Source organism: Eublepharis macularius, chromosome 8, assembly GCF_028583425.1.
Source record: "Eublepharis macularius isolate TG4126 chromosome 8, MPM_Emac_v1.0, whole genome shotgun sequence".
Classification (NCBI taxonomy): domain Eukaryota; kingdom Metazoa; phylum Chordata; class Lepidosauria; order Squamata; family Eublepharidae; genus Eublepharis; species Eublepharis macularius.
The window spans coordinates 112,763,277-112,775,648 of record NC_072797.1 but is presented as its reverse complement, the minus strand read 5'-3'; the positions used below and the strand labels follow the sequence as shown (position 1 = coordinate 112,775,648).

Here is a 12,372-nt window from a genome sequence, read left to right as displayed (position 1 = left end):
TGTAGGCAGGCAGCCAAGCGCAGGTGGGCAGTCAGCTACATGGTGCGCCTTGGCCTCGGCTGGCTTGCGCGCTTCACACTCATCTAGAGTTGCGAGCTCCAGGTAGGGAAATTCCTGAAGATTTGGGGTTTGGCACCTGGAGAGGGTGGAGGTTGAGGGTGTCTGCTTCCAGCTCCTGAAACTCAAGCTGTATTTCCCCCATCCCCCATCAAGTCTGCCCAAGATTATTACCCTGGTATAAATGTTAAAGAAGGTAGATTCCTGTTACTTGACACTTTCAGCACTGTATCCAACTTCTGATTTTCAAATTTCTGCAACTTATTCCCTATTGCATTGTTTATTGAATGCCCCATTCTGTTGATTGTATTGACTTACACTGTGAAGTGTCCCTTGAGTCTCAGTGAGAAAGGCGGACTATAAATAGTGCACACAAAATAAAATAAATAGCAACCCTGCAAGGTTTTTAAGACAAGAGATGTGCAGCGGTGGTTTGCCATTGCCTGCCTCTGCGAAACAACCCTGGAGGGATCACCTACTTAGCTTCTGAGATCTAACATCAGGCTAGCCTGGGTTGTCCTCATCTGGGCTCAGGTGGTATACTGCCCCTATAAGTGGAGTGTCCAGTTAACTCTTATGCTAAAATAACTGTGAATAGACCTTCCGTCCACTCATTTCTCTAATCATTTTTAAAGTCCCTAATACCCTCTAGCAGTTGCTTCATCATGTGGCAGTGAATTTTATATATTATAGATGCACTCTTTAATATCCAGAGAAGTTAGCTTAGTCTGTAGTTGAAAAACAGTAAAAAGTCCAGTAGCACCTTTAAGACTAACCAACTTTATTGAGGCATAAGCTTTTGAGAAGCATATACATAAGTGGGTGTCATCAACATATTGATGGCGCCCAAAAACCAATGCCTCAGACAATTTAATTCAAAAGTCTTTTAATCAAATGGATTCTGGTTTTGGAAAAGGCATGCTCAAAACTTGCAAGTTGCTGCTCACAAAGTAGATTTCTGGCTCAAAACACTGCACCACTTAGAGGGAACATTGCGCCAGGTAAGGGGCAGGGAGGCAAGCAAGCCTGAATCACGGGAGCACTCCCAGGGGGCGGCGATGACGTCACTTCCTGTAAATGACATCATCACACAGCCCCAGGAGCATGTGCATGCTTTGTGTGCGCGTGTGGTGCCAGGGACACCATCTCTTGCTGGGAATTGCTCTGGGTGCTGGCAACCCATGCTACACAACTGAGTTCCACCACTTCTTTTTCCAGAAAAAAAGCCCTGGGTAAAGGGATAGGAACTACAGACTATATGACTATGTACTGTCGGTTACTGTAAGCTTGATCTTACTGGGTAGTTTCTGTGCTGTTTAATATGTCAGGTTTAGAATTGCTTATGCTCTGTTTTACCTTTGTATTGGATTTCAGCTTGTTTTCAAATTTCTACAAATTTGTATTTGTATATCCTGTTGCACTGTTTATTGAATGCCCCTGCTGTCGACTGTATTAATTCACACTGTAATTTGTCTTCTCACCAAGAAAAGTGGACAATAAACAAGAAAACAAGCAAGCAAACAAACAAAATCCAGCATAATCTTTTGTGGATTTCATGCAACCTTGTCTTTTTAAAAAGCACAGCACAAAGAGCACAGTTTTAAAAGGAACCTTTCTTTTTAAAAAAATCACTTGATGTGCACTTTTCCTACAGGATGTAACTACTGGCAATGCAGATCTGTGTATGCAACTTTCTGCAGGCCAGGAAGATATTTTTATAGGACTATGTCCAGCAAAATATATACCATAGGCCTCGTCTTGATTAAGACGACATGTGCTTTCCATAACAAATGCATTCTTGTTCTCACATTGGAAATTTCCTCCCCGCCACCCCATTTTTATTTTTTTTTACATTTTCTTTTTGTGGTCAAAAATCTAATATTCTATCTGCCAGGAAAAAAATAATTAAAGAAAATGCTTTTAAAATTGATATTGCTAATGCTAGTAAATTACAGAAACCTTTGCAATTGGAGAGCTTTTTAACCATGGAAGACGGAAAGCTGCAAGAAAGCTAACTGCATCTCTAAACCACAGTGACAAATGGCACCTTGGATAAATCAAAGGACTTGTTAGATGTCCCTCAAAAACAGCCATTTAAAATTATTTTCTTTCTGAGAGTTGACTCCTGTGTGCTTTCTCATTTCCTAGGTTGACCCCTGGTGACCAGACTTGGATGTTTAACCTCAGGCCCATATTTTACACAGAGGAAACTTGTACTGGCAGCCCTTTCTGGACTTCTGCCTTGTGAGTACATCAGCGAAAGCAGATGCCGCTCCAAGCACAACGGCAGGCTTAAGCTGCTCCCTCACTGAACACTAGCAATACAATCTCATGCATATAACAGCAAAGCAAATGAACAGTCAGCTGACCACACAGTGAGGGTATCAGGAGGACCTTTATCCAAAAAAATCATCAACAGGGAAAGCACATCCTTGGCCATGCCTCCCCGCCCCCCATCACATCTACACTGATTGGGCATGGCCTTAAATACAGCCAGACATATCGAGCCCAGCACCATCTGCTCTGTCAGCAGCTCTCCAGAGTCTCAGATGAAGGTCTTTCCTAGTTCAGCTACTCAAGAAGATCCCTTAAGTCAGCAATAGCCATCCTTTTTTTTTTGTCAATGGTGATACAGGCCAGGTTCAAAGAATGAGTGTGCTGTAGTGGATAGAGATCTGGGCTTTGCCTGGTTCAAATGTCTACCTAGCCATGAAGCTCATTGGGTCACCTCAGACCATCAGAATCTCTCAGACCAGCACCACTCATGTACTTGTTGTGAGGATAAATACAATAGCCCTATGTATGCTGCCTTGATTTCCTTAGGAAATGGCAGTATAACAATTACACCACATAAGCATTATCCCACACTGAACAGCTGCCCTGATGCCTTGACATGCTTGAGTCAAGCATAATAACTTGAACTTCAGTTCATTGATTCTTAAGGGGAGACTAGGGTAGGGTTGCCAGTCTCCAGGTGCTGGCTAGAGATCCTCCTAGATTCTGAAGAAGGGAGCCCTGACTCTTTAAAAGCTTACACCCTGAAAGCTTTTTGGTGTCTAAGGTGCCACTGGACAGAAGTCCTGCAGTTCTACTCCAGACCAACATGGCTACCAACCTAAACTATCCAGAATTACCACTGATTTCCAGGCCACAGAGATCGGTTATCCAGGAGAAAATGATTGATTTGGAGAGTAGATTCTATGGCAGTGTACTCTGCTAAGTATTTGCAAAATCTCTAGAAATGTCCCAACCTGGTGCTGGCAACCTTAGCCTAGGCGGTTCCTGGGGCGCGGGGGGGGGGGAGATAAAAACTTTGGAGGGCTAATGGGGGAGGGGCATTTGAGTTTTTAGACAGACTCTTCTCCCCACATTTGCAACGGCTTCTGACAGTCAATGGAGAAGAAGAGTTTTATGCTGCCCACCCCACCCTGAGAATAAAAGCCCATATTCTATATTTCTCTCCCAGGCCCTTAAAAAAGTATACCAAGATAAGCAAGGAATAAAGCATTTCTTGATAAGGTGGAGCTTATTGTACTGTGCATATTTTAAATGTTGATATTGTGAAGCACAAGGCAAATGCAGGATATACACACTGTTTACATTTGGTACACAACAAAGAGGAATCAAAACTAACATTGGCTGATGGCCATCATGTGCAACAGTCTCATTAAATGTATACATGAAATCTGTGGCTTCCAAGTATACATATCATAAATATACCTATATAAATAAAGTTACATTGTATGGAGTACTGTTTTTATGTCCTAATTTTTTTTTGCTTGTGGTCTAAGAGCATTCAGTAATAATGTTGTATTCTTCGTGGGTGGCAGTGGATTAAAGTTAAAGAAACACTTTTTCATTAGAAATACCATGAAGGTTTTTTGCAGGCAAAATAGAAGGTGAAGAAGACCCATATCGGCAGGACATGCTTTAGATCAATGATGGAACACTGGCTTTGCAAGCAGAAGATCCCTAGCATCTCTCACTAAATGGAGCTCGGGTACCAGGACTGGGAAAGAATATCTACCTGAGATCCCAAAGACCTGCTACTGGTCAGGGTAGACTGGATTAGATGGACCGATATAACTCCATATAAGTCAGCTTCATATGTTATTAGCAGAGGGTGTAGCTCTGGTCTTACTTAGAAAAGTGTGTTGGAACGCAGCATGGCACGTATTGGTCCTTTTCACCGGAATAGAATGAAAATGAGGTGATACACCATTGAGGTGGTAGCATGTTCAGCATGTGAATGGGGGATCCATGTTTTAAAATATTTCCTTACATTAAAAAAAGCAGAGAAAGTTCAGGGATAGAACATTTCTCCCTGATTTGCTGGATTTCTGTTTATAGGGAGAAATCAAACATATGGGAGCACTCAAAATGGGCCAACTGTGTGACGAATTGCTTACCACAAACATCCTTAAGTTCTTCAGGCTATTCAGATAGCCTTAACATAATCCACTCTACCACTTTAAATCTCCACCCTCTCTTTCTGGTGCAGGGGAAACTAAATCAAGTAATTTCACCACATATGAGCACCTCAGCAACATCCTAGTTTCTGTCTTGTAGTATCCTTAGTCAAAATAGTAGCTAAGGCTCAGCTCAAACCCACTAGCATGGCCGCCCAAACAACAGATTAGAAGTTGGATGCAATGTGCCTGGTACTGTGAACTATCAAAAGATAACCACTATAAGAGAAACATGCAGAAAGTTTATAGAAGTTTTGGGAGAACTATGGTAAAGTTAACATCATTTATGTTACCTGTCATTGAAATTCACAACCTCTCCATTCTTCACCCAGCTAATGGTGGGCTTTGGGTTTCCAACAGCCTCACAGTGAAGTAATACGCTCAAAGTCCCGCTGGCTAAAACTACAGTATGTCCTAGATGAGTGACCACTTCGGAGGCTGAGAGCTGCTGTGCTGCAGAAATCTTCTTGAGGATGGCAGGTTTTTGGGGAGGCCGGTGGGGGCCATTGATGAGTTCTGCTGATGTAGACATGTGGGCTTCAGCAGAAGTTCTTAAGGAGCTGGCAAACCCAGAAACTTGCTTACTGAACGGGAACTCTACTGAAGCAGAACTGACTCTTGTGCCATGGGCTTTGAAAAAAGATCCCTGATGCTCCAAATGGCTCTTAAAAATTTCATGGGCCAACTGTGCAATAAGCTGCTTGCTATAGCCATCCTTAAGTTCTTCGGGCTGTTGAGATAAGTTCCCTAGGATATCATCCAAACGATCCTGATTGGCAACCATGGTGAAAGGAAGGTTGTACTCCTGGCCCTGATCTTCCTCAGAAGAGATATTTCTTTCACTGGAATCTTGAACTTCTCCCGAATCAGCGTTGTTACGAGGCCAGCCTCTGTACTCCAGAAGTCCTGAGACAATAGTGTCATATCGGCTACTAGAATCAGTAAGAAGTCCCCGTTTCTCGGTTTTGCTTCCATTGAAGAGAATTCCATTCTGATGTTTTTCTTGGGCATGCAAGGCGTCATTCAAACTTGCCTTCCTTGGGGCTTCTTCTTCTTTTATCCCAGCTGACAGAGCGGCAAAACGTTTGTTGTGGCTTCCTATCAGTTTAATCACAAAATGTTCCTGAGCTGGCCCAGCTATGCAAGTATATATTCCTGCATCCAAGGGCTTCAACCGATGGATCTTCATATAGCCATATGGAGCAATAGTCACATGAACTGAGCTGATGAGTCGCTTGCCATCTTTCTCCCAAGTGATCATCGGTTTCCGGAATCTTCTCACAGGACATCGGAGGATGACAGAGGTTTTGGGGAGCAAGTAAGCATATCCACCAACAATAAAGTGCAGTTTTTTCTGTTTCCTTGTTTGGATGAAAACTTTCTTTTGGGCCATAATAAGAGGTGGTTGTTTGTAAGATGGTCTCTGGTGTCCTGAAACATAATTAATATTTGTAAATGGATCATGGGACTACATTGCCTTTGCATTCTTAACTCAGCTAACGGAGGAGCAAACTAGATGACATTTTTGGGGGGACTTGTTTCCCAAGTAAGCCAAGTCACTATTTGTATTAGAACAATGGCATGGAAGGAAAAGGGGCTTCTGGCTTCACCTCCACACTGCTTTCCTGACCCCAAATGGCCACAGGGCGTTATTTATAATAACACCGCACTTATATACTGCTCTTCTAGACAGATTAGTGCCCCACCCAGAGTGGTGAACAAGTCAGTGTTATTATTATCCCCACAATACAGCTGAGGAGCTGGGGCTGAGAGGAGTGGCTCACCCAAGGCCACCTATTGAGCTTGCAGCAGTAGTGGGATTCGAACCAGTAGAATGCTGATTCACAGCTGAACCACTTCACCACTGTGCCCATCAGTATGATGCATGGCTGATGGTGTGACAGTTGGCTCTGGGGAACCTCAAACCGACTCTCAAAAAATCTTCTTGTCTAGTTTGGTCCTTAAGCAGACACTACTCTTTTATATTAAACATGAAGATGCCACCTGAAACAACAGCCCTATGTCCAGTTCTTCATTCTCCCTTAGTAATGTGTAGAATCAGATCCCATTGCACCCACAGTCTCCAGTCCTAGGTGCACTTTCCTCCCTATGGAATAACAATGAGTTCTGAATTGACCTGTTTAGGATTGCTTCCTATGAGTTATAATTGGCAGCCCTGTTTAGGATTGCTTCCTACGTGTTATAATTGGCAGCCCTGGCTGGGTGTAGTGGCTATGTCCCCTCACAGGACCAATACTACTCACAATATGGGGAAGCAGAGGAAAATTTGACAAAAGGAAGCTGCAGCCGTTTGGATTTAACATTTATTTATTTAAAATATTTCTATACCACCTTTCCACTCAAATATAGTCCTCAAGGCGGTGAACATCCAAACATTAAAACATTTAAAGCATGCCGTTTCAGTCTCAATAAACAAAATAAGCAGCTAAATTTTGACAGAAGCTGTAATTTTACCTATTACAATTTACAGAAAGTGGTTGGCTGCCAGATGCTGAGACCTCCGCTACCTCTATCAAAAATAACAAGGTGTAATTTAGCAAAACAAATTTGATCCTGCTGAGGTTAAAATGCAGAAGCCAGGGCACGTATTGATGGGGAAAATGCAGTTTGTGTTATTAAATGTCTTTAAACAAATGAATGTCTTTAAACTAATGAACATGAGAAAGGTAGAAATGGGAAAGGGGTGGGGGAGTGCCTCTTGTTAAATGTTTATCATCTTGGCCCTGTGAGGCCCCAGAGTCCCCCAGTTGAAAGCAGCAAGAAGGAGTAAATGTGCTGCAGCCTCAAGGGAGAAATATGAAGCAGAACAAATCTATTTAAGAGTGGGTTGAAAACCCCATGGTGGATAATATTAGACTTCATTAGTTACGTGGATCCCTGCAGCTCTGATCTCTGTGCCAGACAACTGAAAGGAATATGAGGGCTGGTCCGTGGATTCTGAAAATAATGTTATGTTTTGTGCTTAGAAATCAAATCCCTAATACAAAATAACATGCGGTGTGTTATTATGAATGGTACTCACACACATCACTGCAGTCCCTGACTACAAAATATATGTCAGTTGAGGCCAAATCTTTTCCAAACTTGCTGTGCATGTAGTAGGCAAAAACTAATACTTATTATCTGGGCATATTGTTCATAAATGAAAAAATGATGATAATGTATGTAATTATAAAATCTCCCCCTGCCCCATTTTCCTGAGCCAAAACAGCGCTTCGGGGCATTATTTGCCCTGGTGGGGTGCTGCACATGCAGTATTCAGTACACTTGCAACGTCCCATGAGGCAGATAACACTGGGCCATTTGGGCACATGTGTGTGTGTGTGAAGGGGGGGGGGGGTGCTGAAGCCACTCCTCCCCAAGTTGTGGTCTCAATATGTATTTAGGGTTCTGTGGTGAATGTGTAATTAGATCATTCTGGCTGCAGAGAACATGAACTGAGTTTAGGGTGGATTAGAGGAAAGCAGGAAAGTCTCAAATAAAACATTGTTTCCTGGGAGTAAAGCAACTGACTCCTCAGAACACTGGCTAATAGGAGATGAGTTTTCCTTCATGGAAATAAATAAGTAGGATAAAGATTACCATTTGCCTACCTGCCAGGAAGGGGCAAGATAGATGGCTATTTGGATTCCCCGAACTGGGCCATAGAGGTTTTGGGGACATGCGCCTAGAAAGGTTTTGAAAAAAGGCGCAAGAGACTCAAAACAGTTGGGACAGGAAGAGCCAGAAGGTCCAGAAACACTGCCAGAGGGGCACTAACCAAGAACCGTGGACAAGAGCAAAATGGACCAAAGTCTGTCTTGACCAGCTTCTATGTTCAAGTTTGTATTCATTTCATGAATAGCTGTACAACTTAGGGCCAAGATACAAGTGACGAATGACACAGGTTGGACATTTGTCATCTTCCCTCAAGTTTTGATGGGAAATGTAGGCATCCTGGTCTTGCAGCTTGGCTCTCCGACTGCTGTCCAATGGACTTTTCAACTGTCGCTTGTCCAACATTTCGCCAAGCTGCCTACATTTCCCATCAAAACTTGAGGGAAGCTGACAAGTGTCCAACCTGTGTCATTTGTCACTTGTAGTTTGGCCCTTAGTCTCATTTCTTTTCTTAGTTCTGTTATACCCTGTAGTGTTATCCATTGCTCCTGTGCTCTAGCTAACTGAGATAGTATTTTAGTAAATAAACATTTTTTCCCTTGAGAGATTTCAGATTGTGGCAAAGGATCTCTCTCTCTCTCTCTCACACACACACACAGAAAGGGCAGAATATGTGGCAGCTACCAAAGAAAGGCAAGAGAAGGGGAGGTAAGTGGGGCACGCCCTCTCACACATATACAAACCAATCCTCACTGCCTTTCAGATACTCTTGGACAAGGAAGGTGTGTGTGGAGGATCAGGTTATTAGGGGGAACCTAGACTTGACTCATTAAAAAAATTAACACTTAGTTTGGCTCTCACAGAGATAAAACATATGCTATGCGCGCAGAGGATCCCAGATTCAATCGCAGGTATTATTTAAGAGCTTTCTTTGCGTGAGGACAGCAACTACAAGTCAGCGTAGACAGTGGTGAACTGCATGGACCAACACCTGGCTCAGTATAAAAATACATTCATACATCACTCTTTTCTTTGACCATGCAGTTCTCACCCATCGTGTTGTTCTGAGATACTCACTCGCACAGGTAGCTAATGCACATGGTCTCACCAAAGACGAGAAAGGCAAAGGGGGACACAGTGATGAGTTGATGATGGCAGACAGTCCGGTGTTCAGCATTTTCCTGCAAATAGCATTTCGTGTTTGGGTTCCCTCACCACAACTCACAGAACACTAGAAACCAAAAAGAAATTCATTAAGAAGGATGTACATCGAAACATTAAGAGGTGCACAGAAAGAGTCAGATACACTGTAATATCTTCCCACAGCTAGTGTATCTACAGTGGCAGGACTGATTACACTGTGCATAAGTTTCAAATACCTTCTTGGCACCATCTTAACATTTGTTTAGCATAACAAATGCCAAAAAAGCAACCGGGAAATCCACCAGGCCAGCATAAAAAGATGGAATTCCCACCCATGCAATAATCAGTCTACTTCACTTGTTTTCAGCATCCTGTGTTCATGGAAGTTGGAGAGAATACTTATTAGGCCATCAAGAATGCAGGCAATGGACCATAGATGGAGGACTGCTGTATAATTTCTGACAACATAGAGGGCTATTCATGAGTTATTCAACTCATGAACAGCCCCCTATATTGTCAGAAATTATATATTTGCATATTTTAAATGGTATAGCTTAGCCCTTTTGTAGATCTCTATATTGAAAGGCATGATACAAACATTTAACAAAATAAGAAACTTCCAATGTAACAAAAATATACATCTTCTGAGAAGTCATTCTGCTAAGACTTTTTGTTCACACAAATGTTTGTACAACTAACTGATTACTAAAATAGTAATGCTGATTGTGGAGAGGGAAGGAAATGATATTACACAAATAAGCCACAATGTGGCTTATTCGTTTTGCACAACATGGTGTAACATGTGGCTGGTAAAGCGTGGATATAGTTATTAAAGGCAGCATCCCCAAATAAGAAGGAGGGCATGCACATTCTTGTTTACATTGTAAGGTAGACAGAAAAGCTAATATACATCCACAAGCTTTCGAGAATCACAGTTCTCTTCATCAGATGCATCTGACGAACAGAACTGTGATTCTCGAAAGCTTATGCTACAATAAAGTTGATTAGTCTTAAAGGTGCTACTGGACTCTTTTCTATTTTGCTACTACAGACTAACACGGCTAACTCCTCTGCATCTATACATCCACAGTGTTCGCTGTTATCAGGGTCTACATCTGCATCCAAGCAGAAAACATGATGCTGAAAACAAGTGAAGTGGAGCGATTATTGCACTTTGCCCCGCAGCAGGAGGAAGGAGGTGGAGGAGCCATGCTTCCATCGACAGAAATTATAAGGAGGATCCAAGACATCAGTATGCATGCTTCTAATGTTAATACAAGAAAACTTCTTGGCAAAGGAGGCTGGAATGTAAGAAAAATGAAAAAAAACACAACATTCTCTTGGGTGTTGAAAAGAGCCATAAGCATCATCATAATTGTCTTGTTTTAAATAAGGCGACATTATGCAGTAATTTAAACTCCACACATTTTACTTTATATCAACTATGGTTAAAAAAAGTAAAAATTCATTGCCTAAGGAGGGGATAGAAGTGCTTCAGAATGGGTGCATATTCTAGCAGTAGATTTCATTTGATGATCTCTTTATTTGGTTGGATTGTCAAGATAGATCATTATCCATTAGTTAAGCTTCCTTTGTAACATTTCACACAAACACATCTTAAGCCTGGAATTTCTTTCATCAACTCACTAAATAATCACTTCTTTGAGCGAAGGAGGAGAGGAATTGGCAAGAAGGAGGAAAAAATGCAATGGGTTAAGGATCACATGGCTAAACAATATTTTAGAATTTTAGATAGTTTTTACTTACTAACCACACTATCTTTTTTTTTCCGTTTGCTGTGGTGGTTTATCAGATCACCACAGCTATGACAGATATGAACTAGATTCTAGAGCAATGGTTGGTATAAATTAGCTAGAGCAACTAGTTAATTGGTATGAGTGTGTGTGTATGTGTGAGCAGCTTTCACACAAATTAACAGGTATCTTTTTTCCCCTTGATAATCTTAATCCAGTGACTTTTAAACTGTGTTAAAAAAACAAGTGGGATTCCTTGGAACTTTTTCAGGAGTTCCTCAGTGAGGAGTTTAGTAATGGTGGAGAAACTTCATTTTGAGTGATTGCTTAACACTAGCAATCTTATTCTGTGATGTACATCAAAGGGAGGTGTTAGATAAGTTCTAAAATTGTGTTAAATGACAAGGACCATTTATTTACTTGAAACATTTATACTCTATTTTCCTCCTCCTAGCTAAAGGAGGCTTACAAATCCTAATTTAAAATATATACATTACAACCCCCGCCCCCGCAAATAATCTCCTCACCACCACCAAATAGCCTGCAGCCTACACTTCATCAAAAACCCTATATAGGCCTGTACTGAAAGAAGAGTTTTGGCCTAGGTCTGATAAGTATGTTGCAGATTCTTAGATAGACTGTAGGCCAAAACTGACTAGTAGATAACTGATGTGTACATAGGCTAGCATTAATTTGCATGCTTAGCAAAGGCTCATGGGACATGTTTTTGAAAGGGACACCATGATTAAGAAAGGTGGTATAAAGCAGGATTGGGTAGCTGAAAGAACAAAGAGGATGGGTGAAGCTAGTACTCTTTGAAATGCAAGGACACAGAGCTCAAACTGCCAGTTGGGAAGAACTGAACACTTCTCCCTGGGAGAGCAGTGGTAACTGGAAAAAGCTTAAGAAGCGGGGAAGAGCAAAGAGCAGGAATTGCTGACAGCTAATCTCTTCATTGACTACCTGAGGTCAACACTCTAGTACAGAGCTGCCCCACTTTGTCTTGCCAGGAGGAAAGGGGAGCTGCTCCTAGGGCAATGAACAAGCTTGAGGACTGATCTGGCATCTTCTCAAGAAGAGTTTCTGCTGTTTCAAGAAGGCCTTCTGGATATCTGGGACTCTGTTCCAGGCATAGCCTCTGGATGATTCCACAGTTCTATCTGCGGCCTCTACAAAGTGGATTGTGAGTAGAGATGGGCATGAACTGAAATACGAACCAAAGTTTGTCATGAACCAGGCTGCTTCATGGTTCGTGAACCAGCGGTTCATTTGGTTCATTTTTTGGTTCGTCACTGCAGACAGCTTGGTGCCAATCAATCAATTTCCTAGGC

General features: G+C 42.0%; 1 protein-coding gene across 1 annotated transcript in view; it reads right to left on the bottom strand.

The window, feature by feature from the left end:
- ADAMTSL1 (ADAMTS like 1) overlaps positions 1-12,372 on the bottom strand; it is a 361,881-nt gene that overhangs the window by 62,444 nt on the left and 287,065 nt on the right. Inside the window, exons 18-19 of the mRNA XM_054986918.1 lie at positions 9,222-9,375; positions 4,820-5,957 (exon numbers count right to left, since the gene is read on the bottom strand). Coding sequence (XP_054842893.1) covers positions 4,820-5,957; positions 9,222-9,375 — 1,292 coding nt within the window. The remainder of the gene's footprint in view (positions 1-4,819; positions 5,958-9,221; positions 9,376-12,372) is intronic.